The 24,829-nt window shown below is 44.2% G+C and overlaps 1 protein-coding gene across 3 annotated transcripts in view; it reads right to left on the bottom strand.

Moving 5' to 3' along the window:
• Positions 1-24,829, bottom strand: part of LOC111141620 (phospholipase C beta 4) — a 168,339-nt gene that overhangs the window by 91,725 nt on the left and 51,785 nt on the right. For all 3 annotated transcript variants that reach the window (XM_022494323.1, XM_022494325.1, XM_022494324.1), the window contains exons 5-9: positions 9,110-9,189; positions 7,832-7,885; positions 2,347-2,428; positions 1,073-1,173; positions 331-388 (exon numbers count right to left, since the gene is read on the bottom strand). In XM_022494323.1, the coding sequence (XP_022350031.1) occupies positions 331-388; positions 1,073-1,173; positions 2,347-2,428; positions 7,832-7,885; positions 9,110-9,189 (375 nt within the window). The remainder of the gene's footprint in view (positions 1-330; positions 389-1,072; positions 1,174-2,346; positions 2,429-7,831; positions 7,886-9,109; positions 9,190-24,829) is intronic.

The following is a 24,829-nucleotide window of genomic DNA, read 5'->3' as shown; positions in this document are numbered from 1 at the left end:
AAAAACATAGACACATTTAATTAAATGAATATATTATAAAATTCACACACACACACACACACACACACACACACACACACAGAACCAGAGCTATACATCACAGCAAGGAAACCAACAAAAAAAAGCGGTGTGCAAAGCCGACGTGTAAGAAGTGCACGAACACAGGAGCAGCAGCTGATTTTTGCACCTGGTAAAGGAAGCCATATGGAAAGATCAGCAGGTCAGAAGCAAAGCGAACAGGGCAAATGGAGGCGGGCATGCAATGGGGACACTGGAGGAGGCAAGCCACTGCACACAGACTTTATGGAGTTAATGTATGAAAAAGCTTACTTCATTTAGAAAGCTCACTAATTGGTCTACCGTTAAATAATCAGTTTTGTCTCCATTGCTGAAAAGAAATTTATTAGAAAAAGTAAGTTTTTGTATATGATGCTACAGTAGGCACGATTTACATGTTGACATTTGTTGAGGATAATTCTAAACTTATCTTCTAACCCTGAAGTAGTGGTGCATTCTTAAAATGGCCAGAGACTGTTTGTAAGAACAAAAACCAAAAAACCAAAAAACAAAAAACAAAAACAAAAGCAAAAAAACCAACAACAACCCAACAACAAGAGAAAGAAAACACTCCCACTAGCTCACGGAAAATGTCTGCAATTCTTCCTTTTAGCATTATAGAAAGCCGTTACTTTAAAAACAACATGTAAGTCATCCATTTGAAATAACTAGAATGAATGAACTTTTCCACAACATAATAACATTCCAAATCAAATCTAGTTAGTTCACATAATGGGTTAATACCTAAAGGAGCAGGTTAAAATTGTAGGTAGTTAGTAAAGCCAATGCAAGGGGCGGAGGGGAGATCGTTCCAGATGCTGCCATTAATTTTTGTAAAAGTTTCTCAAAAACTCAGAGTGAACTTTTACAGTGATAAGCTACGGGGTGAAAAATGGAACCCTAGCTACATAATCCTGGAGACTCTCAACATACTATATTCAAACATTACCACAAAAAAATGTTTTAAAAGTCTAAAGGGACAAGAACGTGACATTTTCTCAGAAGCAGAACTTACATTTTTTTAAAAAGATCCTCTATATCTGTCCGAGGACAAATTTTTTGTGTCAGTTCATAGAACTTTTCATAAGTAAATGCCGCAGGCTCAATTTCGTCGTTCTGTAAAGAACAAAAGAGTGTCATAACTCATGCAACCTCTTTCTCCTTGGAGGGAAGGAATCTACAGGATCATGAAGCAAAGCAAATGACCACCTGGGATCCCAGAGCCCCTATCTTTGAGTCTTACTGAAAGAAGCCAGAAGGCCAATCCCGGCTGTGACCAGGCCATCCTGACAGCACCCTCCGTGTGTAAACGGGTGTTTCCGGTGACCAAGGGCGGCCGTAACTTGTGTGTTCAAACACTCACTGACTACAGCTGGGCTCGCTCTGAGAAACACTCCATAAAACAAACATAAATGAATATTTCCTCTTTCTCTCTTTGACAGGGAAAAGTAAGTGCCTGCCTAAAGGATGCTGAATAAATCCAACCTAGTGATTACTTGGGCTTATCTTGCGAATTTTCACAAGACCCCATGAAGGAGCTCAGGACAACCACGTAAAATTTTACTTCTCAATACTGAAGTTTGTATTTCCGATTGGATTTGTTAAAGTAGTTACAGGCTTAAGTCTTTCTTGCAGTCCATAAATTAATTTCAATTATTCTAAATCCAAAGGGCCAGGAACGCAAATGGTTTGTGGAGGGAGGGGTGCTTTATAAAATACCCTACAGCCATCTTGAAGCACTGGTTCTATTAGTCAGTTCAGTCTGACATTGTGCTTAGTCAAGGCAATGTGGATGGGCCTCTCTAAGAAGCTTTCCAGGGGCGCCTGGGTGGCTCAGTTGGTTGGGCACCCAACTCTTGACTTCTGCTTGGATCATGATCTCAGGGTCTTAGGATGGAGCCCAGCATCTGGTTTTGCGTTGGGCATGAAGCCTGCTTGAGATTCTCTCTCCCTCTGTGTGCCACCCCCCTCCCTACTCTCTGTCTCTCAAAAAATGAGTTTTCCAGAAGCTGTATGAAAAAGCAGCCTGGCTGTCGTTTCCTTTTCTTAATAAAACTGATAAAAACATTTTCAAGTACACTATTTGAATTTGAAAACATTTAGTTTAAAATGCCCAGAAAACAAAAGGCAGGCAGGCAGGCAGAAGGGAAAGCTACCTGTACTTTACATGACTGAAACCAGTTTTGAATCTAAATAGCGTCAGTTGAACATAAATCAGCTGGCTTATTACATATGAGAACATAAACAGACAAAATCATTTTAGAAACACATGGTTAAATGAATAAATACCTTTCCACTGGGAAGACCTAATTCCTTGAGTGCTTGAAAGATCACTTTTTCTGTTTTCCCCGATGCAAAGGTTCTAGTAATACTAGGGCAGAAAAGAAAGGGGGGAAGAAAAAGTCAAATTATTGTTAATTCTGTTTTCTGTGAGGCAAAAATCCAAGCAATACTCAGGACTGTAGGATGGCAGGGGGAGAGGGGGAAGGAAAAATACACTTAGTTTTCATTTCTAGGTATTTTTCACTTCCCTAACTAGCTCCCACAATATCCCTCTGGTTACACTCACGAGGCAACGTGATTCTCAGAGGGGTGTCCCCCTGGGTGTCCCAAGAAGCCCTGGACATACATACTGTTGGACCGAAACAATGACAAATGTTGGTCCTACCGAATAACTTTCTCAGGAAAAAGGAATGTGGCAGATGGAATAGGTCTAGAATAAAACTCATGTTGATGCTATCCAGGCTTGGGGGGAGAAACAGTCTCCTCTGAATTTCAGCCTCTGCCTGGGATGGCCCTTATACTTTGCTTTCATACTTACTACAGCTGAGATGCACTATCAGGTGAGTTTTTCATTTTTTTTTAACATTTTATTTATTTAAGAAAGAGGGGGAGAGCATGAGCGGGGGTGGGGAGGGGCAAAAGCAGAGAGAGAAGCAGACTCTGTGCTGAGCCAGGAACTCCCCAACAAGGCTCGATCCCAGGACCCTGAGATCAAGACCTGAGCCGAAGTCAGATGCTTAACGGACTGAGCTACCCAGGTGTCCTTACATTTTTTTAAGCTAAGTAAGCACCCTTGAGCTACTCCAAAATGCCAGCTGCCTCAAAGATTAGGAACTTTACTGAGAAAGGGATAGGTGTGGTGGGGGGGTGGGGGGGACAGGGGAACACTCCTTCAGTGTTTCAGTAGAATCTTGGTACTGCCCTAATGCGTGGTATTTCTGAATAATGGTGCCGCCCTTTATCCTGTATGGTATACATCGAGGCTAGTAAAATGGGTAACACCTTAATGAGCCTGTTTGTCTTCTGATAAATACACTTGCGACACTCAGAATGACCTATTGAGGGGTGGAGCCGGTACCCTAGAATCCAAGTTTGGCTGAGCTGTGCCTTAGCCAACCAACGGAGTCTTCATTCATTCTGTGGCTGGAAGCCTGGGGAATCTGTCACTCTAATAACTGAAACTCTAATTTCGCCAAGTCCAGCCTTGACATGAGGGTAGAGCTGTTTCGTGTGGCAAGCTTGGCTTTGGAAAGCCTCCTCTGTGAGCACAGGGGGGATTTGTAAGAGCACCTCCCCACGCCCAACCCTGTCACACACTCCGCCATCCACGTTAAGTGGAAGTCGGCTCCCAATGTAAGCATGGAGAGCCAAATATTCTGGATGAGTAGGCGAGAGCACCTCTTCAAGTGCCCAGTACAGCTTCCCAAAATAGATTGGGGAGAGCTAACTTTAGGTAAAGGAATTGTTATGTGTTCATTCAAAGCTTTATTGTTTCAAACTTGGTCCAAGAATACTTCGAGAAGTTCATTTTTAAGAATGGACACAGCGGCACTCGGCTCCAAGGAGGCCCACGGATTCTCTTTAACACATCTACAGACATGGTAGAGCGTACATATTTGACATCGAGTAACCTGGTTTCTAGTGTAGACGGTGTTATGTCCACACTTTCCCACTTCTCTAGAGTTCATGGAATTTGGATACATTAAATTAGGTTGAGAAGCAATTTAGCTGACCTTTGTAAAATAGGGGAAAGTAGCTATTCAATATTCTCTCTCTCTCTCTTTTTTTTCCATTTAATTATGTATTAATGTGAGAGCCAAAGGAGCCAGCATCTTCACAATCGGTGTGCCTGCAGGAGAAAATGCTCAACCTCGCTATCTCAGGGGTATCTTGGCGAACTTGAGCCTTGGTTAGGTTCGGATAGGCATGAACAAGGAGATGAGAACTGATCAACGTGGCCATGAATGTAGCTGGCACAGGGCCTGAGCCTTTCCAGCGAAACAGAACTGGGTGTGGGGTCGAGGGACGGAAGGGCAGGAAGGAAGGGGAGAGTGTACAGGAATAGAATCTTTTGGCTAGGACTTGCTGAAATGCCAAGAAATAAATAGGAAGCAGAATAAGAACGTCTCGCAGGAGGAGGAGATCCAAGCATATGTACTTGGGGTGGGGGTGGGGGGGGACAGATAAAAAGATTGAGAGAGAAAGAAAAAAAACAGGGCGTCCGGTGCCAGGAGAGTGGAAAATCCATGTAGGAATATATTAGTGAGGCAAAGTCAGAGCCCAACAACACAACTGTGCAAAAACTAGAGGCAAGAGGTGGCCATGTGGCTAGAGGGGCTTGTTCTCTGCCCCCCTTTCCTGAGGGGGCAATGTCACCAAGAATTTTCCCACCTCATTCAAAAAGAAACCAAACCCAGGATGGAAAATAGGAGCAAGGAAGTTGAATAAGAGTAAGACCATTCCCCCTGTCTATCTAATAAAGGGCCTTTATGGCCTTAGCTCCAGAGAGCTATCGGACAGCTTGGGCCTCAAAATGGATTCCCTCAGGGGTAAGGCAGGTTAGGGTGCAAAGGTGAATTCTTTGAGTTTCCAGTTACATTAGAGGCCCAGGAGAATGTCCTTTAGCAGGGTCCTGAGAGAAAGGCCATTTTTTTTTTTTTAAGATTTTATTTATTTATTTGACAGACAGAAATCACAAGTAGGCAGAGAGGCAGGCAGAGAGAGAGAGGAGGAAGCAGGCTCCCCGCTAAGCAGAAAGCCCTATGCGGGGCTCGATCCCAGGACCCTGGGATCATGACCTGAGCTGAAGGCAGAGGCTTTAACCCACTGAGCCACCCAGGCTTCCTGAGAGAAATGCTTTTATCAAAGCCTAGGGACATTTTAGATACCGTCATAGGCATTTGGTGGGAGAGTATTTATCAAGAACTGTGACTGATTCAACCCCTGCTATACACCCCCATGCCCACAAAGTACAAGTTAGGCTTTATGGCTAACAGGTACTCAGTGAGTTTTTGTTGAGTGAAAATAAACCACCTTCCCCAAAGGAAATGCTACAAAAGCAAATACGCTTGAGTGGTGCCCAGTCCTATTAGAGTTCTGGTTCAATTCCATGTTCCAGCAGACTTTACAGGTGACTAAGACAGCAATGATTCTAGAAACCAAGTGAATCACACTCTTTCCTTGCCCTTGATGGGCCTACAATTCACTGAGTGGTTTTAACACCATCTTTGGAAACATTCAGGGAGGGCTCATGTAGTCAAGCCTCAGTAGAATCCTACCCCCTTCACAGACAAGCTAAGCCTTTGGGACATAGATGGATTACACAGGAGCTGGGCTGCCATGACCATACTGGAAGCTCTCAGCCCTCTTTAACACAACAGTCTCCTTTAAGACTACTTCCAGCCAGAGCCCACAATTATTGTCTGGCTACCATTTCCCGACTCTCTAGCCATTGGTTCCAACTCCAGGTTACAAGGAATAGAAAATGGCAAGGAAAAGAGTGACTTTCAAAGCCTTGGTCTAGGTGGGACGATACTGAGTGCAAGTTCGTAAGTTTGAGAGAAAGACTACGTAAGTTCATATACAGGAGGGTAAAAAGAGAGGGAGATAAAGAGTAAGACTTTCTTCATTAATCATTTGGGCAACGTCCTGGATATTAAATTTCAGCTTATACTCAAGAGCAGGGGCCATTCCCAAGCTATGGAATAACTACGAAGCCAGATCCCTTCTAACAATATGTACACTATACTAATAGTTTCCATCTTCAGAACTCCAGAATGAAAGCGATGAAGTTGACATTTTAAAAGTGTTTACTCTTCATATCCATTAAAACATTCAGAACAACTTCCACCTAGCCCTTGGCAGCTCATCCACCAGGAGACTCAACCGCTTTTGTCTGGCTTGGTGTCAATTCTCCATCGACTCTGAACAAACGGCCCCTGAGTCACAGATGTCTTGTGTCAAACACCTGTTAATGCTGGCAGGCACCAAAGGGGTCATGTCAAAGCGAGCTAAAGAAAATGACAAAAGGATGGTAATAATTTTGGATGCGAACATACCCATAAAGATCTTTGAACCATAAAAAAACTTCCAAGTTTGTCTAACAATGGCTTGATTAGAAGGATACATATAAATGAAACCAGAATTGCTACTTAGAAGTGCTTTGATTGCAATCTATGTCTTCTACTTTGTAGAACCATTTCCTGAGCCTTATCTTGGAAGAAAAAGCAGGATGGTAAGGTATGTAAAAACAGATCCAACCTAAATTTCTGTTATCCATAGTGCTGTCTGTGCAAAGTTTGGACTTATTACTTCAATATAGATTTTAAAGAAAAAAGGTACTATATGTTGGTCAGTAGCTGTAGAATGCTGGGATATATGAAAATAATTGTCCTGCTGTTGCTCAACAGAGCAAAGGATTTGAAAAAAAAAAAAAAAAAGAATCAGTGTAAAGTATCTTTGCCAACAATTATCAGTCAAGGGTGCTAGCAGGGCATTTTTTAAAAAAAAAATTTATTTATTTATTTGACAGAGAAAGACTCAGCAAGAGAGGGAACACAAGCAGGGGGAGTGAGAGAGGGAGAAGAAGGCTTCCCGCTGAGCAGGGAGCCAAATGTGGGGCTCGATCCCAGGACCCTGGGATCATGACCTGAGCCAAAGGCAGATGCTTAATGACTGAACCACCCAGGCACCCCCATCCTTTTCTTCCTTAAGATTCATTTATTTATTTTATCTCTAAGATCAAGCGCTTAAGCCGGGGGCGGGGGTGGGTGGGGAGAAGAAGGGCAGAGGGAGAGGGAAAGAGAATTTTAAGTAGCCTCCACGCTCAGCACAGAGCCCCACACAGGGCCTGATCTCCCTGAGATCAGGACCTGAGCCAAAATCAAGAGTCGGATGCTTAAGTGACTGAGCCATCCAGATGCCCCTGTTTCCTTCATGCTTGATTCCATTACCTTGGGCAGAGCAAGGGGGAAAAGTGACAGCTCTGAAGAGTGTGTGGTAGCAGGGAGAGTACACTTAGAGACCAAATGGCAAGAAGCCAAAGGTGTCCATGTGCCCCGCCCACCAGAGGAAGAACAAGGTCCAAACAGAGAAGCATCACGTCTCCACACAGTGGAGACACAGTCTACACACTTCCACTACAATACAATTTACAATAAAAACTTCTTTCATTTTAGCTAATAGTTGCTCAGTGTAAGTAGATGAAAGACATTAAAATCCTAAAAAAACTTGAAAATTAAAAAAATACATCTTCAGATGTTCTTTGTCGAAGTAGAGTTAATGCTACCTATTCTGAGGAAAAATGCAAATTTACATGCACAAATGACTTTTACAAACTGAACACAGCATTTGATGGAGTGATTTAAACCAACCTTCCAGAAATATCTTTAGTGAAAGCGATTAACAAGCACTTGTGGTGGGCTCTGTCTTTGGTCTGGTATCACAAGGGTTGGCCCAGGGTATGGAACCCAGACAGAAATGACTGACTTACCTCCTAACTGGAATTTTACCATTCGTGTTGGTCATAAACGCCAATTTCATCCAGCTGGAAAACAACCGTGACAGCACTGTTTCAATGTTTCCTAGGAGGAACACTTCAATCCAGCTAAGAACTTTTAAAGAAAGTTCATTCAAACAAAGAACATTTATTCTGAAAACCAGAGACAGTATAATACACTGTGAGATCAATTTATGGTTGTCAGGATTGGCCAATACAGAAACCTCGGTTAAATCTGAATTTCAGAAAACAACCATTTTTTTTTTTTTACAAGTATGTGCCAAATACTGCCCAGGATATGCTTATACTCAAAAATTATTACTTTATTGGAAATTTAAATGTCACTCGGAGTCCCGTATTTTTCCCAGCAACCCTAGATGAATTAGAAATTTGGGTGCTTGCACTGAGCATAACAAATTTGCAACTGGTACTCTTAAAGCACCTGCCAAAGGGACCAAAAGTGAGGGTGAAGGTAGCCTGAGGGCTGCCCTCTATTCCTCCTGCTGGACAGTCCAAGGATTCACACCTTTGGTGCTGGGCCTGTTTGCGAGTGCAGGCTTATTCCTATAATTTCTTAGTATAGTTCCCTTCTGTACCTACAGCTGCCAGCCCATGGCCTCTTGATGGCAGGGAGCCTGCTTCCTCCCTAAATTCCTGATTTTTAAACAGGCTGACTTGGGCTTTGGCTGGTCTTTCGACTTGAGTAACTTTCACTTCACTCTAATGGAATAACTTTGGAAGGGTTAAAAATCTACAACTGTGATCTCTCTCTGGATTTTGGATTCTGTGAGCTGGGGTAAGGCCCGCACGTTTAGATCCCTGACTGAGTGCTGAACAGTCCTTGGGGCCAGTGCTCCTTTCTGACACTAGAAAAGGGAGCTCTTGGAAGTGCTTCTCTTGGCCGCACTCCCCAGTTCTCAGTCTCACACAACAGAGGCTCCAGCTACAATGGCACCCAACTATGGCCTGGGGCATGGAGAAATCTTTACCAGCACTCAGTCTGGGCCTAGGACCCAGAAGACAGTGGAGTTCCAGCACCTTCCTGCCAGCAACCATTCCTTTCTTATCAGTTTGGGCCATGGGTTGATCACACGTGCCCTGCCAAGTGGCATGAAGAGTCCAGGTGTGTGTCGGGAACTTTTTCTCCATGTCGGGAGCATAGAGGGGAAGACAAGGATGATGTCGCCTGGCCATATATTAAGCCTTCATGTCCTAAACCGACCTTTTCCTTTTTAACATCCAAGAACAAAGAGTGATGTAAATAAAACTCACTGTTTCTTGAGGCAGGTCATTGGACTGACATTGTTGGCCCTGAAGTTGTGTATGATCGATCTCAGTCCTTCTACCCATTGCTGAAAGAGAGAGAAAAAGCATTCCTGGTGAGCAAAATCCACAGGAACTGAAAATGGTGGTTTTTATTAGACAGCCTGTATCCACTCAGTATAAGAATAATGTAAATTCTTCTTTTATCTCCTCCCTGCCACAGAGCAATCTTCATTTTGCATGCCATACTTTATTCTTTAATAAACAGCTTTCATTCTTTCCATGAAGATAAATGTAACATCTAGAGCATCATTAAACACTGGGTTGTCACAAAGGAACGCTGCCCACTGATTGACTTGTTAAACCTTCTATTTCCAGCCTGTTTAAATAGAAATCCTTTCTCAGCCACTGGCAATCTTCATTATTTCCAAGCAACGTTATACAACACATGATGACATATTTAGCTATTCCCATTTTTAGAGGATGAATGCATTTGGGGTTCATCAATTTTATCGTGGGATTCTATTTCAATCTAAGAATTTGGTACATAGCTTACCTGTCTGTGTTGTCCAGCAGAGCCTTAAAAAGGAAAGCATGCACGGATTGCCGGGGAATCCAGCGCAAACAGCAAAGGGCTTACATAATTTCTGTATAAGGGCTTGGACCTCAGTTTTAGTTCATAACATCACTCCATGGATTTACAAGGAAACGTGAAGGAAGACTGTACATGGCAGTAAAGGAATTTGGGTCTCGTAAGGACATTCTATTAGAAAATGTTGGCCTATGAATTAAGGCCAACTCTGCCCTTGAGTCCAATAACTGATACCAATGAATGCCACACCAAGTTGCTAAAATAAAGAACCACACCCTTGGAAACATGTTTTGCAGCAAATTGATACTGGGGGGTGGAAACAGAGCAGAGGCCTCCACAAAAGCCAGTATCTTACCTTCTTTGGTTTATAGTCTGACTGCTGTAGCTCTGTGCTGAGGAAGGGAACATATTTGGGGATAGAGAGTAGTAAAGCCATATAGCCTACCTGCACTGTCCACTAGGCACATGTGACTGTTTAAATGGAAACTGAATAAAGGTATAGTTCGGTGTCTCCATTTCACTCATCACATATCAAGAGCTCGAAAGCCAACATGGGGCCAGAGGCTTAACCTGCTGAGCCACCCAGGCGCCCCAATATCACCAGGTTTTTTAACGTGGACTAGTGATTTAGTCCTTGCAAGGGCCAGAGGTAAAGACTGAGTTCTGTAACGTTTGTGTGGTTTTAATTCACTGTGATAAAATGCAAGTGACATTAAATTGATCGTCAGAACCATTTTTCAGTGAACAGTTCCATGGCATTAAATAATATTCACAATGTTGTGCAACCTTCACCACCATCCATCTCCAGAACTCTTTTCTTCTTGCAAAACTGAAACTCTGTCTCCATTACACAGCTCCCTATTTTCTTCTCCGTCCCTAACCCTGACAACCACCATTCTATTTTCTGTCTCTATGAATCTGCCCTTCCTAGGTTCTTCATAAAAACGAATCATAGGGCGCCTGGGTGGCTCAGTGGGTTAAGCCTCTGCCTTCGGCTCGGGTCATGATCCCAGGGTCCTGGGATCGAGCCCCACATCGGGCTCTCTGCTCAGCGGGGAGCCTGCTTCCTCCTCTCTCTCTGCCTGCCTCTCTGCCTGCTTATGATCTCTGTCAAATAAATAAATAAAATCTTAAAAAAAAAAAAAAAAAACGAATCATAGAGTATTTGCTCTTTGACCAAGTGGACTGGTATAATGTCCTCAAGGCTCAGTCAGTTCACAGCATGTGTCAGACTTTCCTTCTTTGTAAAGGCTGAATAATATTCCGTTGGCTGTGTAGACCATTTTGGCTTCTTCATTCATCTATTGATGGACACCTGGGTTGCTACCGTGATTAATGGTGGCTATTGGAATAGATGCTTCTGTGAACACAGGTGTACCAATATCTCTTCAAGTGCCTGCCTTCAGTTCTTTTGGGTATATACTCTGAGGCAGAATTGCTGGATCCTATGGTAATTCTGTTTCTTTTTTTTTGCGGAACCACCACGCTGATTCCCATGGCAGCCGTGTCATTTTCTATTCCCGCCAACAGTGCATGTGGGTTCCAATTTCTTCACGTCCTTATCGACACCTGCTTTGTTTTGTTTTTCCTGTTTTTTTCATTATGAGAATAGTCATCCTAACGGGTAGGAGTCTAATGGAGAGTTCTGGCTTTCCTCTTTATGCTCCAGTCATACCTAACAGTTTTCTGAAGGAGGACTTAGGAGCCAAAAGAGGTCAGTTTCCTTCCAAAACTAGAAAAGGCCATTTCCTGAGGACCATAAATAGCACTGAAAGCCTCATGATGGTGACACCAGGATTGTGAGAGAGGAGGAAGAAAGGCAATAGTAGAATTAAAGAAATGCCTTATTATTTTCATCATCAGGCTTTACTTCCTCTGTCAGGCTAAATATGGGACTATAACTCCCTGGGGACCATCAAATAGCCTGCTGTTGGTCTAACAAACCACAGGCTCACACAGTTTCCCAAGAGGAGACAGAAAAACGTAAATAACTAGGTTGGCATTCACTGGGTAGCATTTTCTCAACCTGAAGGCTTGTTACATGTCCCAAAACACAAAACAGAGTCCATGGTTTCCTAGGGCAAAGAACTGGGCAATTTCTGAGACTGTTCACTGGCTTTTTTCTGAGCATCTTAATTTAGTTGTTCCTAAAAATAAATTACAGAGATACCAGACTTTGAGGAGGTTTAAACAACTCATCCATCTTTTGAAAATGTAATGCTGGTAAAGAAATCTTGTTTATTGTGACAGAAAGGTCTCCGGGAGTGACCTTTAAGGTCACTACTCCAGGGACAGTATTCATGCTTTAGTTAGTAGGAAATGCCACTAGAATCCTCCTAGGCCCTAAAGGGCACCAGGGTCGGGGAGATTGTGGCTTCTTCTCTTTGTGATGATGAAGTGAGGATCAAGGGCCTTGCCCAAGATCACAGAGCAGCTGGCACGGGGCTGAGAGGCAGTCAGAAGTCTGTTGTCTGCCCGTCCTTAGGGCTGGTTCACACTTCTCCCTCCATGACATGGAAAAGTCCCATCAAGCCATTCCTTTTCTCTACCGTCTCCCAGGTGATGGACACCTAGCATATTAAGGTCAAGAGACCTTAGGAAATAATGTTCAGTGGTTTGTTTTGCTGTTTGTAACAAAGTAGATGAAATGCCAGCAGGTGTCAGTAGAGCCCTAGAGTTTAGCGGAAAAGTTGCACCCGGGGTGAACTGGATACAAAGAAACTTCGTTGAATGTTTCTAGATGAACAGAAGAAAAAATAAAACAAAAAACTATGACTTAGGTATGTTTCCCTGAATTGCTGGAAATAAGCACATACATTGACAGTCTATGTAATGCCCCAAAAGGTGCAACTTCAAGCCCAGGACTGCATGTTTCTAGAAGGATCATTCCCTGACACATGTTGCGCACGCTCACTGGCTCAAGGGTGACACGCTGGTGATAGGATTCCTGCTACGCTGGGTGCTTCCCTCTGGCCCGGCCATGCTGAGTGGGCCCATGCAGCCTGGAGGCAGGAAAACCAGCCTAAGGGATTCACTGGATTCAGACGTCCAAATCAGCAGTTTCTCCCCGTTCCCACCAGGTTGTTCTCTTCATGTCTTCGATCTTTTCTAATAACTTAAAGCTTATTTCAGCCCATCTTAGGAGAAAGGCAAGAAAGGTCCTTTCAGGGACTCTTGTGGGCTTGGATGGATGGCTAGGAGAAAAGGAGGGAGGAAGAGAAGCTGCCTCTCATTTCCTCCTAGGGACTTAGAACCTCCCCTCTGGGACTCCTTGTTCTCGCCATACAGGCCTGCGTCCATTTTCCAGGCAAAGGGCATGGCCTCGCCCTTAGCGGTCTCCTTTGCAACCCTCCCCCGCCCCCGCCGGGGGGGCACTGGACTGTCAAAGACAAAACAATCCTGTTCCCACTGAAAAAAGCAGCTGAAGGGCATAGACATAACAAAACGAAACCAAAAAATTATGAATTTTTACAGGGTGTATACCTCCCTTTTCCCTTTAAAAATATTTGATAGGTTTTTTTGTTTGTTTGCTTTTTTAAAGGTTAGGGAACCAGTATTCAAATGTCCTTTGCAAAAGAATGTAAAGCAAGAAAGTATACAGCAAAAAGTAAACATCACCTCAGATTCCTACTGACGTCAAGAGTGAGCCACTGACAACATTTTGGTATTTGAACTCTAAGCCTTTTTTTTTTTTTATGTACATATAGCTTTGTCATCCTAAAATAACTAGTCCCATTACTTGCTAGTCCGTACCACGTCAGGTAGAGTTGATGTTCTTTTAACTCCATCTTAGCTCTAGGTTTTTTTCCAGAAGCGTCCTTTTCAGTCTTTAGTCAAAACAGCATGTTGTCAAAGTAAAAAAATAACACAGACCCTGTGACACTCTCCAAGTGTGCTATGTGATTTTTTTTTCTCCAAAGGGAACACTCAGTGGCACCCCCCTTCATCCTTTGGTGGGTGATTCTTCGCTCTCAAAGAGGAGGCTACTGGTGGAAGTGGCAGAGGCATCTAAACTAAGTCTGCTCCAAGTTAACTACAGACTTGTTACTCGGGGTGTAGTCCAGGACAACAGCGTCACTTGGGAATCATTAAAAGGCAAAACAGTAGGCCCTATCTATGAAACCTGTCTCTAGGACTGGGGAAGAGAAACCTGTGTTGAAATGAGCTTTCCAAATGGCTCTTTTGCAAATCTGCATATAAAGGCACCGTTCTGAACCCAAGCCACTCAGACAAAAGGTTGGCTCCTAGACCAATACCATCAGCATGTCCAGGTTGCTCGTTAGAACCACAAAATCTTAGGTCTCATCCCACCGAGACCCACTGGGTCAGAATCCTCCTTTAATAAGATCCCAGGGGCACGTGTGTGCACACCCCAGCTTGAGAAGCACAGATCTAGAAGAGCCCCCCACCCCACACACACACCTGGAGTATCTACTTCTGTTGCCCACCTAGGAAGATCCAGGTTTCATTTCCTATGGGAGATGATGGTTTCCTACAGGGCCTTTGGCTGGGATATCCGGTCTTCTAGTAAGGGCTCTGGAAAGAGCTCCCCTCCAGTTCCTGACTTACTTTGTTTTTGTCCTATCCCTCCCTACCTGGGCTGAACAAATCTGCATTTGCTAGCATGTGACCTACTTGGGTTCACTATCCTACATGTGCAAACAGGAGGTAGCAAGACATTGCAGGGAGTGACTTTCACCTTCCTGATGTCCACGCTGTGAAAAGAATCAATGGACAGGGCCCTCTGAGATGTTTAAAATATGGGACCTTCTTGTTACCTATAACTCATGAACCCTGACCCGTGGAGAGCTTTTGTTTTTGGTTTTTTGGTTTAAGTACATGGGGATCAGAAAAAGTCAAGGCAGATCTCAGCTGGCTATTCTCAAGGTGTTCAATTGCTCTAAACAGTTACTTCCTTGTTATTTGCTCAAACAACATGAGCCAGGAATTTATAGAACTTGAAATACAGCCTTGATTCCACTGTACTGTGACTTCTGGTAATAAGACTTGTTTTACTGATGGGGTTCAGGGCGGGCCACCCCAGAATGTGCCACTTTGGCACTGCATTATTTTGAGCTGAAGACAATCAAGGCCAGATAAACTCAAGAAGAGCTTTTTACCTCTCTCTTAACTGCCTAAAAGAATTTAGATAGAGGCCTGTACCAGGAAGAGAGCTATTACCAAAGATAACTATTTTCTTTTTCTTTTTTCTTCTTCTTCTTTTTTTAAACACAATAAAGTCTTCACCACAGGGCATGACGATCATTTGTTTCCAAACATTTGCCTTTCTCATCTTCCTGTGAATTGTCTTCCTCACCTCTGAAGCCCCAGGGCCTTGCCCCCTTTCTCCTTAGCTCAGGATGGCAAGTATACCTCAATTACCTGATTATCAGAGAGCCTTTCGTATCTTGGGGGGCTCCTGTACACACGTAATTAGATTTCTTTTTCTCCCGTTCATCTCTCTCTTATTAGAGGTGGATGTCTCAGCCAGGAACCCAGAAAGGTAGAGGGAAATTCATTTTTCCCCCCTTAAAACCATGCACTAGAGACAAGCTATGAAGCGTTCCAAGATTTCCACAGGGTCTAATGTTGCGGCAAGATAAGACTCTTTATAATGTGCTAGGATGTAAAACTGCAACATCTCACAAAATTCCAGAGGAAGAATCAGAGTGGCGTAACTACCTTTATATTCAACCAGAAACTTGGTTTCAGGGAGGCATTTGAGCTTTAAAGGGTGTTATTAGACTGAAAAGACACTGTAGGTAGAACTCTACATATTTCCTCTAATGGGTCTATTCATGTAAGGGGAAGGAAATGAATTCAGTTGTCAGGGTCAGGTATCAGTTGCCATTAAATTGTCAATACTGACCATTTCAAAGACAGGCCAAGCAAAAGCCATTTCCAGCTGGTAAACTGTTACAGCAATACCGTGTGGCTATTACTCAGAGACCAGATTAGTAGTTCCCAGAACTTGTTGTACCTTAGGAGCCTCTGGGGAGCTTATAAGACATTTCAGAAGCCTGGATGCCTCTCCTGGAGATTCTCATTAACAATCTGAGCCCAGTTGGACCATCAAGCTACCTTTTAGAGACTGTAGGTAATTCTAATGTGAACCTACAATGGAGGACCACTGAACCAGACCACGTGTGCTACATTTGGTGTAGGCCAGTATTTTTCAGACTTTACCCGGCATCTGGATCACTTGGGAAATTTTCTCAAGACAGATTTGGATTTAATAGGTCTACAGTGTCTGTGCTGAAGAGTCTACATTTCTTGCAATCTTCCAAGACAGGCCATGGGGGCTGGCGTGACCTTCTGTGCCCTGTTCACACAAGAGTAGCAGCGTTTGGACATCATTTCTAGAAAAAAATCACTTATCTTGTACACAGTTAAGAAGTCCACCGATGAGAAAGCAGTCCTACTCTCCATTATGCCGGCTTTTCTCAAGTGGCCCTCCAATCAGCAGCATGACCATCCCAGAGAAGCATTATTAGAAATGACAACTCTCAGGCCCCATCTAAAATCTACAGATTTGGCCACGCTGGGGAAGGGGCCCAGTTACCTGCATTTTATCAGGCCCTGCAGGTGCCTCTAATGCCACAATCACATGATGCTAGTGTCAGAGCACCTGGTACTGATCACGGATAAAGATAACTGAAGAGCGTGTGGAGGTGGCCACAGGAGGACCGACTTGTCTGGTTTCGCTTTTTGAACAATTTTATTGAGGTACAATTTATATACAATGAATGGCCTAGGAGCTGTTGATTCAAAGTTCTTAAATGCTAACTAAGCATGCTTAGGGTTAAGAGTACTGCCAAGGGAGACACTTTGAATTTTAAATCTTCACTCCCTTGTTTGGATGAAATTCACACAAAAATTGCAGTATGTGCTCAAGTATTTTAAAGAAAGTTACAAGCATCACAAAAGCGGAACTGGTGCCCAGAAGGAGGCTGGCTCAAGGGCTATTCCCCAGCCCCAGCATATCTAGTTGCCAGTGATGTTGTAGGATCTCATCAGGCAGCAGGAGATGGCCCCCGGGAAGGCCCTTAGAAGTAACAGCTCCCTGGGACTGTGAGAGAGGGAAGCATAGCATCTGGACAGGTCGGATCTGGAAGTCTGGGCTTTGGTGAGAACATTTATTGAATAACTTCGACAGGGGCGCCTGGGTGGCTCGGTCGTTTAAGCGTCTGCCTTCAGCTCAGATTATGATCCCAGGGTCCTGGGATCGAGTCCCGTGTGGAGCTCCCTGCTCAGCAGAGAGCCAGCTTCCTTCTCTCCCTGCCTCTTCCTCTCCCTCTGCCTGCCACTCCCCCTGCTTGTGTTTTCTGTATCAAATATATAAATAGAATCTTAAAAAAAAATGAATGAATGAGTGAATGAATGGTACAGAAACAAGACAGACGTCTGTTTCCCAGAACTAGGGTACTTGTGCCCCCACCGGTCCAGCGAACAGGCCTGAGCACCAGAGCTGGAACCAACACAGCAGCAGGACTAAGTGGGGCCCGAGGGCCTGTGTTCTTAAAGTCCTGGTCCCTATGGCCTTCACCCCAGTGCTGAAGCAGAGCCTGGCCCAGGGATGACCAAATCCCAGAGGCAGACACAGGAGAGCAGAGAGATTGGTGACTGATGCAGGACTTGACGACCCCCCCACCCCGCTGCCAAAATCACATTTTACTCTCCAAATGTGCTCCTCTAAGATGCTGAATCCATTCTAAAATGATGTGGGAGCAGATCTACCAATGTCTGGATATCACAGACCGATTTCTACGTCACGTTAAGAAGAAAAAAATACAACCGTTTTCTCTTTCATGTGAACAACTTCCTCCGGGTTCTCCTAAGGAGAGAAAAACACAGGTAGACATACGGAGTGTCAGCCATCAGGACAGATCTGGGACAGTGCTGGAACCTCCCTCCTGGCCGGGGACGACAGGCAAACAGGTAGACAATGACAGCACTGACTGCAAGAACAAATCGGGCAGAGAAACCTGAAAGTCACCCCCGTTGCTATCCAGAGAGAGAGAGGGGGAGAGGGAAGAGGGGAAGATAACGGAGAGGCTGAAGGATCCCACACAAAATGCAGAAGCTCAACTTGCGATCCCAGATACAATCCAGCTGATAAGCCCCCGATGGAAGGGGAAATGAAGGAGCCTATAATGACCAGTGACGACCGACCGAAGCTAGTGCCCAAACAGTCATGGGGATCTTGCAGAGAAAAACCCAAGGTCAGTTGAGTGACAATTCCATGGTAATCACAAAGGCCCTTGGGAAGTCGGTAATAATTCTGATAAAATTTTCAAATCTCAGAACCAAGACAGGAGTGAGGAAAAAGGGAAGAGCAACCTGGGGCCCTTTTCTCTTGACATGGTCTGAGCGTCTTCCAGAAAATACAAGTTTTTCATCTGCTGTTCTCTGTCCTCAGAGGAAAGCTGATCAAGGTGAAAGGAGGAAGGTACTGAGTGCCATCTGATTCTCCAGTCACCTGCAGAGCATGGGGAAGGAGTATTTGGGCAGGAACCAAGCTGCCATAGATGGGTTTTGTGTGGCTGTGTGCAGAAGACAAATGTGGATGGGCCTGGATAATATCTGTGCTTTCCTAGTCAAGATTAGTTTAGTCACTCACAGATAGTCAAAACAGTCTGTCAGCCTGGCTGGTTATCTTGACAACACTGGGAAGAGTTAGGTCAAAAAGAACCTCTAAATAGTCATAAGAAACGAGAGGACACTGTGCTGTTCTAGGTCATCGCTCAGAAGCTCAAGTGTTGAACTCCGCTACCAAATGGGTTTCTGTTCATTACCATTCCAAGAGACAACTTTTGCATCACTTAAGCCGGCTTTTACAGATCCCCTGTAAACATGTCCTAGTGCATCTACAGAACCTTGTCTCAAATAATCACATTTTATGCCAGGTATCTACTCCAATAAATATGCTGTTGAAGGAATCATGATAAGCCACCCAGAATATGCCACTTTGGTATAAAAATTATTTTGAGCTGAAGGTATCCGAATTCCTGAAATCCCTTATCTGACTACAAGCAGGGCCTTCCCTGAAAGAATCCCACTGTCAAAAATCCCCAACCAGGAGCAGCTCTAACCTTCCCTTCTGGAAGACGCAACGGTGACACCACACTCAGACAGAAATTGTCACAAAATTTTCATGTCTATCTATTTTCCTAAGGGCCCATTGATCTTTCCTAAAAAATCATTTGCTCTCCTGAAAGTTGCCTTTTGCCTCCTTTCTTTCCCTCCCTCAGAAGGGAAACCCCCAAATATCCCCGGTCCTTTGGGTATTTACTTTCTCATGTGAGGCTCCATGCACACAAAATGAAAAATGAATAAATTTGTGTGCCTTTTCTGTTAATTTTTCTCTTGTCAGTTTATTTCGTAAACAGACCTAGCTGAAGAAACACGAAGAAAATCTAACCGCAGCTATACACTCAGAATACATGAATGCCTTACATTCACTTGTGCCTACAGACTTTAAGTAATACGCGATGTTCTTTCCTGACTCAGGTTAAAAGAGCACCTCCGTTCCTACAAACTCCAGAACACATTCAAAACCCCAGTGAGAATAACTGAAGAATTTCAAGATTTTAAGAAAACCAGGATACCCTCCTATGCCAGGTAGAAGCCAGTTTTGTGAAAGTGACTTTGGGGGTCCAATTGTCAAATCTGCAAAGTCCTGGTGGTAAGAAAAGCATAAACAGCTGGTGAATTAAAAGGTATTCATGGGGGGCTCAGTTTGTTAAGCATCTGCCTTCAGCTCAGTTCATGATCCCAAGGTCCTGGGATGGAGGGCCAGGTCAGGCTTCCTGCTCAGCAGGGAGTCTGCTTCTCCCTCTGCCTCTGCCCCTCCCCTCCTCAGCTCCTGCTCTCTCTCTCAAATAAAATAAATAAAATCTTAAAAAAAAAAAAAAAAAAGAAGGTATTCATGAAGTTGTTTCTCTGGCTGATACCTGTACTTATAACCCCTGAAGTCATACTCTTACTACACGAACTGGTGGATGATGTTGGCAAAGTAAGCCAGGCCAAAATGAATGCTATCTCACCATGCGGAAGCTCAGTGATAAATATAATCAAATCAGGGAACCTCTGGTGAACTCTGGCCTCGTTGGGCGCATCAAATCGAGAGGTACTCCCATAAGCTAATTAGGATTTTCAATACAAGATATCAAAAAGAATCTAAATCAGTGCGTTTTTGTTTCATTACCTTTCTCTGTTTTATGGACGAGTCCCCTGACCTTCCCAGGCAACAAGAAAGGTGTGGGGCTGGAGGTGGTGTGAGGGGGAGGGGAATGTGGCAGCAGGAAAATGGAATCAAAAGCATATGTATGTAAAGATGAATCAATAAGGGGCACCTGGGTGGCTCAGTGGGTTAAGCCTCTGCCTTTGGCTCAGGTCATGATCTCAGGGTCCTGGGATCGAGTCCCACATCGGGCTCTCTGCTTGGCAAGGAGCCTGCTTCCTCCTCCTCCTCTGCCTGCCTCTCGGCCTACTTGTGATCTCTGTCAAATAAATAAATAAAATCTTTTTGAAAAAAAGATGAAACAATGAATGTTTAGATGACACTGCTTTCATACTTCTGGAAAACTATGGGGCTGAGAATGCCTCTATGATACTGCTTGTTGACTTTCCTCCCCAACAAAGCAGTAGTTCTGGAAGGTTTTCATGTGTGTGCCTTCAATAGGCAAGAACAAACAAAGAAACAAAAAAGTTTGGTAAATAGTTCAATACCACCCCCTGTGTGTGGAAAGTCACACCAGAACATTACAGCTTCGTGGAATACTACGGTAAAGAAATCTAACAAGGCCCTCTCGGGCTTCGTTGACCAGGGAGCCTCCTTTACATGTAGGCTATTTTGCAGAACCCCCCCATTTGGGAAGTCCTGGTGTATGATTTCAGCTCCCACAGATAAGGACATTAACTTTTACCTCAAAAGTAGTGTACAATTTTATAATGTTCAGGAGGAAGTCGCCAGGCGGTGACAGAATACAGAATCTGGAGGAAGGCCAATGCTTGGCTTCAAGACTCTGCCGCGTAAGGGCTGTGTGACCTTGGGCAAGTGACTCAACCTCTCTGGGCCTAGTTCTTCCTCTGTAAAATAGTAACAACCATGCCCATCCTAGAGGATTACTGTGAGAATGAAATGAAGAATATATGGTCAAGCACTTTGAACATTACCTGGTATCCAATATAAACTAAAAAACCCCATGGCTGCTGCTCTTATTAATTATGGGGGATCTCTGGTCAGCATTTCTGTAAAGGGCCAGAAAATATGTAGTTTAGGTTTTAAGAAGGCCGCCGGTGATTCTGTGTTATATGGTTTTTATGTTTCATTAGCGCTTTAAAAATGTCAAAGCCATTCTTAGCTCACTGGCCATACAACCTTGGGCTGACGGGTGGGTTTGGCTCTGGGCTGCACTTTGTCAGCCCCCCATTGTGATTATTAAACTTGTTCTAGATCATATTACTCAGGGGGTGAGGTATCCGACCCATCTCCTCATGTATCCTATTCTTTAAAGAAAACAAACCAGCGTGTGTGAGCTCGTCTTCCACATACACTCTGTTCACTATGGCCATCTCTGCCAGCAGGGAGACCTGGGGCTGCGTGGTAAGTAGAGAAGCAATTTAAAGCTAGTGACAGTTTCCTCTCTCAGGGCCAAAAGGTGAAATCCCAACCTCCTATTATGCTTCTGGAACAAATAGAGGAACTCATTTTGCATTCCCTTGGTGGAGTCATTTGATAACACTCACAATTAGGGCAAAATGAGCTGCTTGGGGCTAGGCCTAGAGCACAGAGTCTCTTCCTAGGAAACCTGTCAAGTTCATGACACACAGCAGAGAGAGCTCTACCCGCCCGCCCCCCACCCCCTGCAATGAAAACCTGTCTCCCAAGAAGCCCCTGCATTCTGCTCAGAAGCCCCCAGGGGGCTAGAAGTTTTCTGAGGAAGACTGGGCAACACCAAGAAAATCCACCTCCAAGATCGTGGGGATTTATAATTATACCAAAGCCCAAGAAAAACACTGTAAGGATCAAGAAAATACATGTGATAAAAATTTTAAGTGAAATACAGTACATGAAACTCTATAAACAGCACAAGCCCAACTGTGTTTAGAAGAAAATTGTGTGAATTCAAAAGGCACACTGGGGTGTCTGGGCTGGGGTTGCAGGGAGTTGGGAATGGGGTTTCCTTTGTGGGGAAGATGAGGCTTTTTTTCAAATTTTTATCACATGCCCCTATGCACGGCCTTCTGTCTTCTGGCGGACCGCACACTGTAGACATCACCATAATGGGACCAGCAGCAAGTCCTGCCTCTTTTATGAAAAAACTTCTCCCCTCTCCCTGTCTGACCACAAAACCTCCTTTCTTAGCAGTGTGAGGACTGGCTTTGGCGAGGGTGATGTAACCCACATTAAGCTAGGGACGTCTACCTAGATACAAATGTCCTCCAAAGCAACCAAGCCACAACCTCCTTGGCATCTAGTATATTTTCTCTTGCAAAGAGAGTCCTGAATCCTTAGAGGAGAAAATAACTTCCAGGGTCACTTGGTACAACTTCCCTTTTTTTTTTTTTTTTTTAAGATTTTATTTATTTACTTGACAGAGAGAGAAATCACAAGTAGGCAGGGAGGCAGGGAGAGAGAGGAGGAAGCAGGCTCCCTGCTGAGCAGAGAGCCCCATGTGGGCCTCCATCCCAGGACCCTGAAATCATGACCTGAGCCGAAGGCAGAGGCTTAACCCACTGAGCCACCCAGGTGCCCTAACTTCTTACTTTTATCAATGAGAATAAAAAATCCCATGTACTGGAAATGATTTATCCAAGCTTAGAATCATCAAAAAGTAATTCTTGGATGAGTAGCTGGATAAAAGAAGGTAAAAAGGAAAACAAAAACAAAAACAAAAAACCCAAAAAACCAGGCATCTTCATTTAAAATGCCAGCAAAGTAAACACATTAGGTAAATATTAGTATTTATCTTACTCTAAGTGCCTTCATGCGGCATGCTGGCTGATGTCTACAGCTAAGGTTGTAAATGAGCCACAGAGAGTCTGTCATTTGGCACATTGGTGCTTAAAAATGAATATATTTGTCAACATTTTAGCATCAGGAGATTTCATGTAAAAATAAATCCAGATGTCCAGTATCTCATGGAAAACACACCACCATCTTCAACCATCCAACAACCTCAAGGCGTATATTCTTATATCATTGGAAAATTGACTGGAGACAGATAGATGTTGCCCCCCCCACCTCCCGAGGGTGTATGGACACTCCAACTTGCTACCGTCTCTACCATCCCTTATTTGTCTTCACCTGGTACTTTTTCATTATTCAAATCAACTTCATCTCTCCCACAGGCACCTGGGGTTGCAACTCATGGTCTAAAGGAACTACTACTTTTGGTTATCACAGGGAGAAACTACGAAGTTAGGGCTGACAGTGTGCCACCGAGGAGACACAGAAGAACTGAGTTCTGGAACAGATGGTCTTGAAAAGCAGGACGAGAACCAAGGGAGCCACAGAGATGGAAGGTGGTCGTGGGTGGCCCACGGAGACAAGTTTCACCCACTCCACAGATGAACCAATGATCTCAGCCCTCCCTCCGAAGGCAGACAGAGAGTGGTGGTTTCTAAATTCAACCCAGCAGTAAGTCAAATGAACCCCATTATCTTCATTTGCAAGAAGTGATCGCCCAGGTGGGATGGGGGCATTGAAGCTTACAACACCCACTCGCTCATTTGCTGATTCACAGCTCTGTCCTGAAGCAGGCCTTTTAACTGGCCCTCTCTGCTTCGCTTCACAGGAATTCAAAATGGTTTAAAGTGAAAACAAAACAAGAACAGGCCAACTTTCAGCTTCAGAAACGTGAAAACGCACACACGTCTCATCCCAGAGTGGAGCCTCAAAACCCACGGAAGCGATGGGGGTGGGGGGAGAATTCAATCAATCAGTGTATCGGGTCTTGGGAGATAAGAAGCTGAGATTTACAATTTGGCTACTTCCGCATTCAGTGGACATTGGCTCAGGAGAGCCTGGACAGCCCAGGGAGTCAGTGGTAGTTCTTTAACAGAGCGGGATCTAGATGCTCCTTACTGAGCAATGCTTCTCACACATGAGTGTACCCCAGAACCATCTGGAAGGCTCATGAAAACAAGGTTACCGATTCAGTAGGGCTGAGAATCCGCCTCTCTGATTCAGTTCCCAGAGACTGCTGGAGCTGCTCGTCTGGGGACCAGGCTTGGAGAACCACTGGCACAGACAATGCCATTAAAACTCTGTGCCGAGGGGCGCCTGGGTGGCTCAATGAGTTAAGCCTCTGCCTTCGGCTCAGGTCATGATCTCAGGGTCCTGGGACTGAGCCCTGCATTGGGCTCTCTGCTCAGCGGGGAGCCTGCTTCCCCTTTCCTCTGCCTGCCTCTCTGCCTACTTGTGATCTCTCTCTGTGTCAAATAAAATCTTTAAAATCTTAAAAAAAAACAACACAGAACAAAACTCTGTGTTGAGAAACATCATTGTGCCAGGGAGTGCTCTGAAACAAAGCTATTGCTAGGTCACGGGCACGAATTCATTTTAATGGTGCTTTTGGGTGTTCTTAGGGAATTCTGAACAATGACTAAGCCAGTGGAATCCACAGGTCTACAGATTAACCTGTTTGCTGTGGTCAATTTGACAAAATAATTATTTGAGTTCACAGTCATTGTCAATTTCAGACTAAGTCCATTTGGTACACTAAACCAACAGGACTCACACTTCACCCTGCTTGAGAATCCCACAGCAGGTTAGTTTATACACTAAACCAACAGGACTCACACTTCACCCTGCTTGAGAATCCCACAGCAGGTTAGTTTAAAAGAGAGATTATGGGGCTCAGCCTCCAGAATTCCAGACTTCTGGGATTGGGTAAATTTGCATTATGTAGGGGCTCTCCAAGCTCTGTGTTTGGCAGGAAAGAGAAAACCTAGATGAGGGGAGGGAGGCTCTGCAGGGCCTTTCCCATGAAACTTTGCAGTTAGCCTTTCATTCAACGTAATTCAAATTCAGCAAAGTGGTTTTGGCCTTCAACCCAAGCTACTAAAATAAGATTTTATTACCTCTAATAAACTACCTGACTTTATCTTTTTTGTACACGAAAGAGAAC

This window comes from Enhydra lutris, unplaced genomic scaffold, assembly GCF_002288905.1.
Source record: "Enhydra lutris kenyoni isolate GAN:26980312 unplaced genomic scaffold, ASM228890v2 scaffoldscaffold6, whole genome shotgun sequence".
NCBI classification, from domain to species: Eukaryota; Metazoa; Chordata; class Mammalia; order Carnivora; family Mustelidae; genus Enhydra; species Enhydra lutris.
Note: the sequence above shows the minus strand (reverse complement) of the source record. Positions and strands in the feature narration are given on the sequence as shown.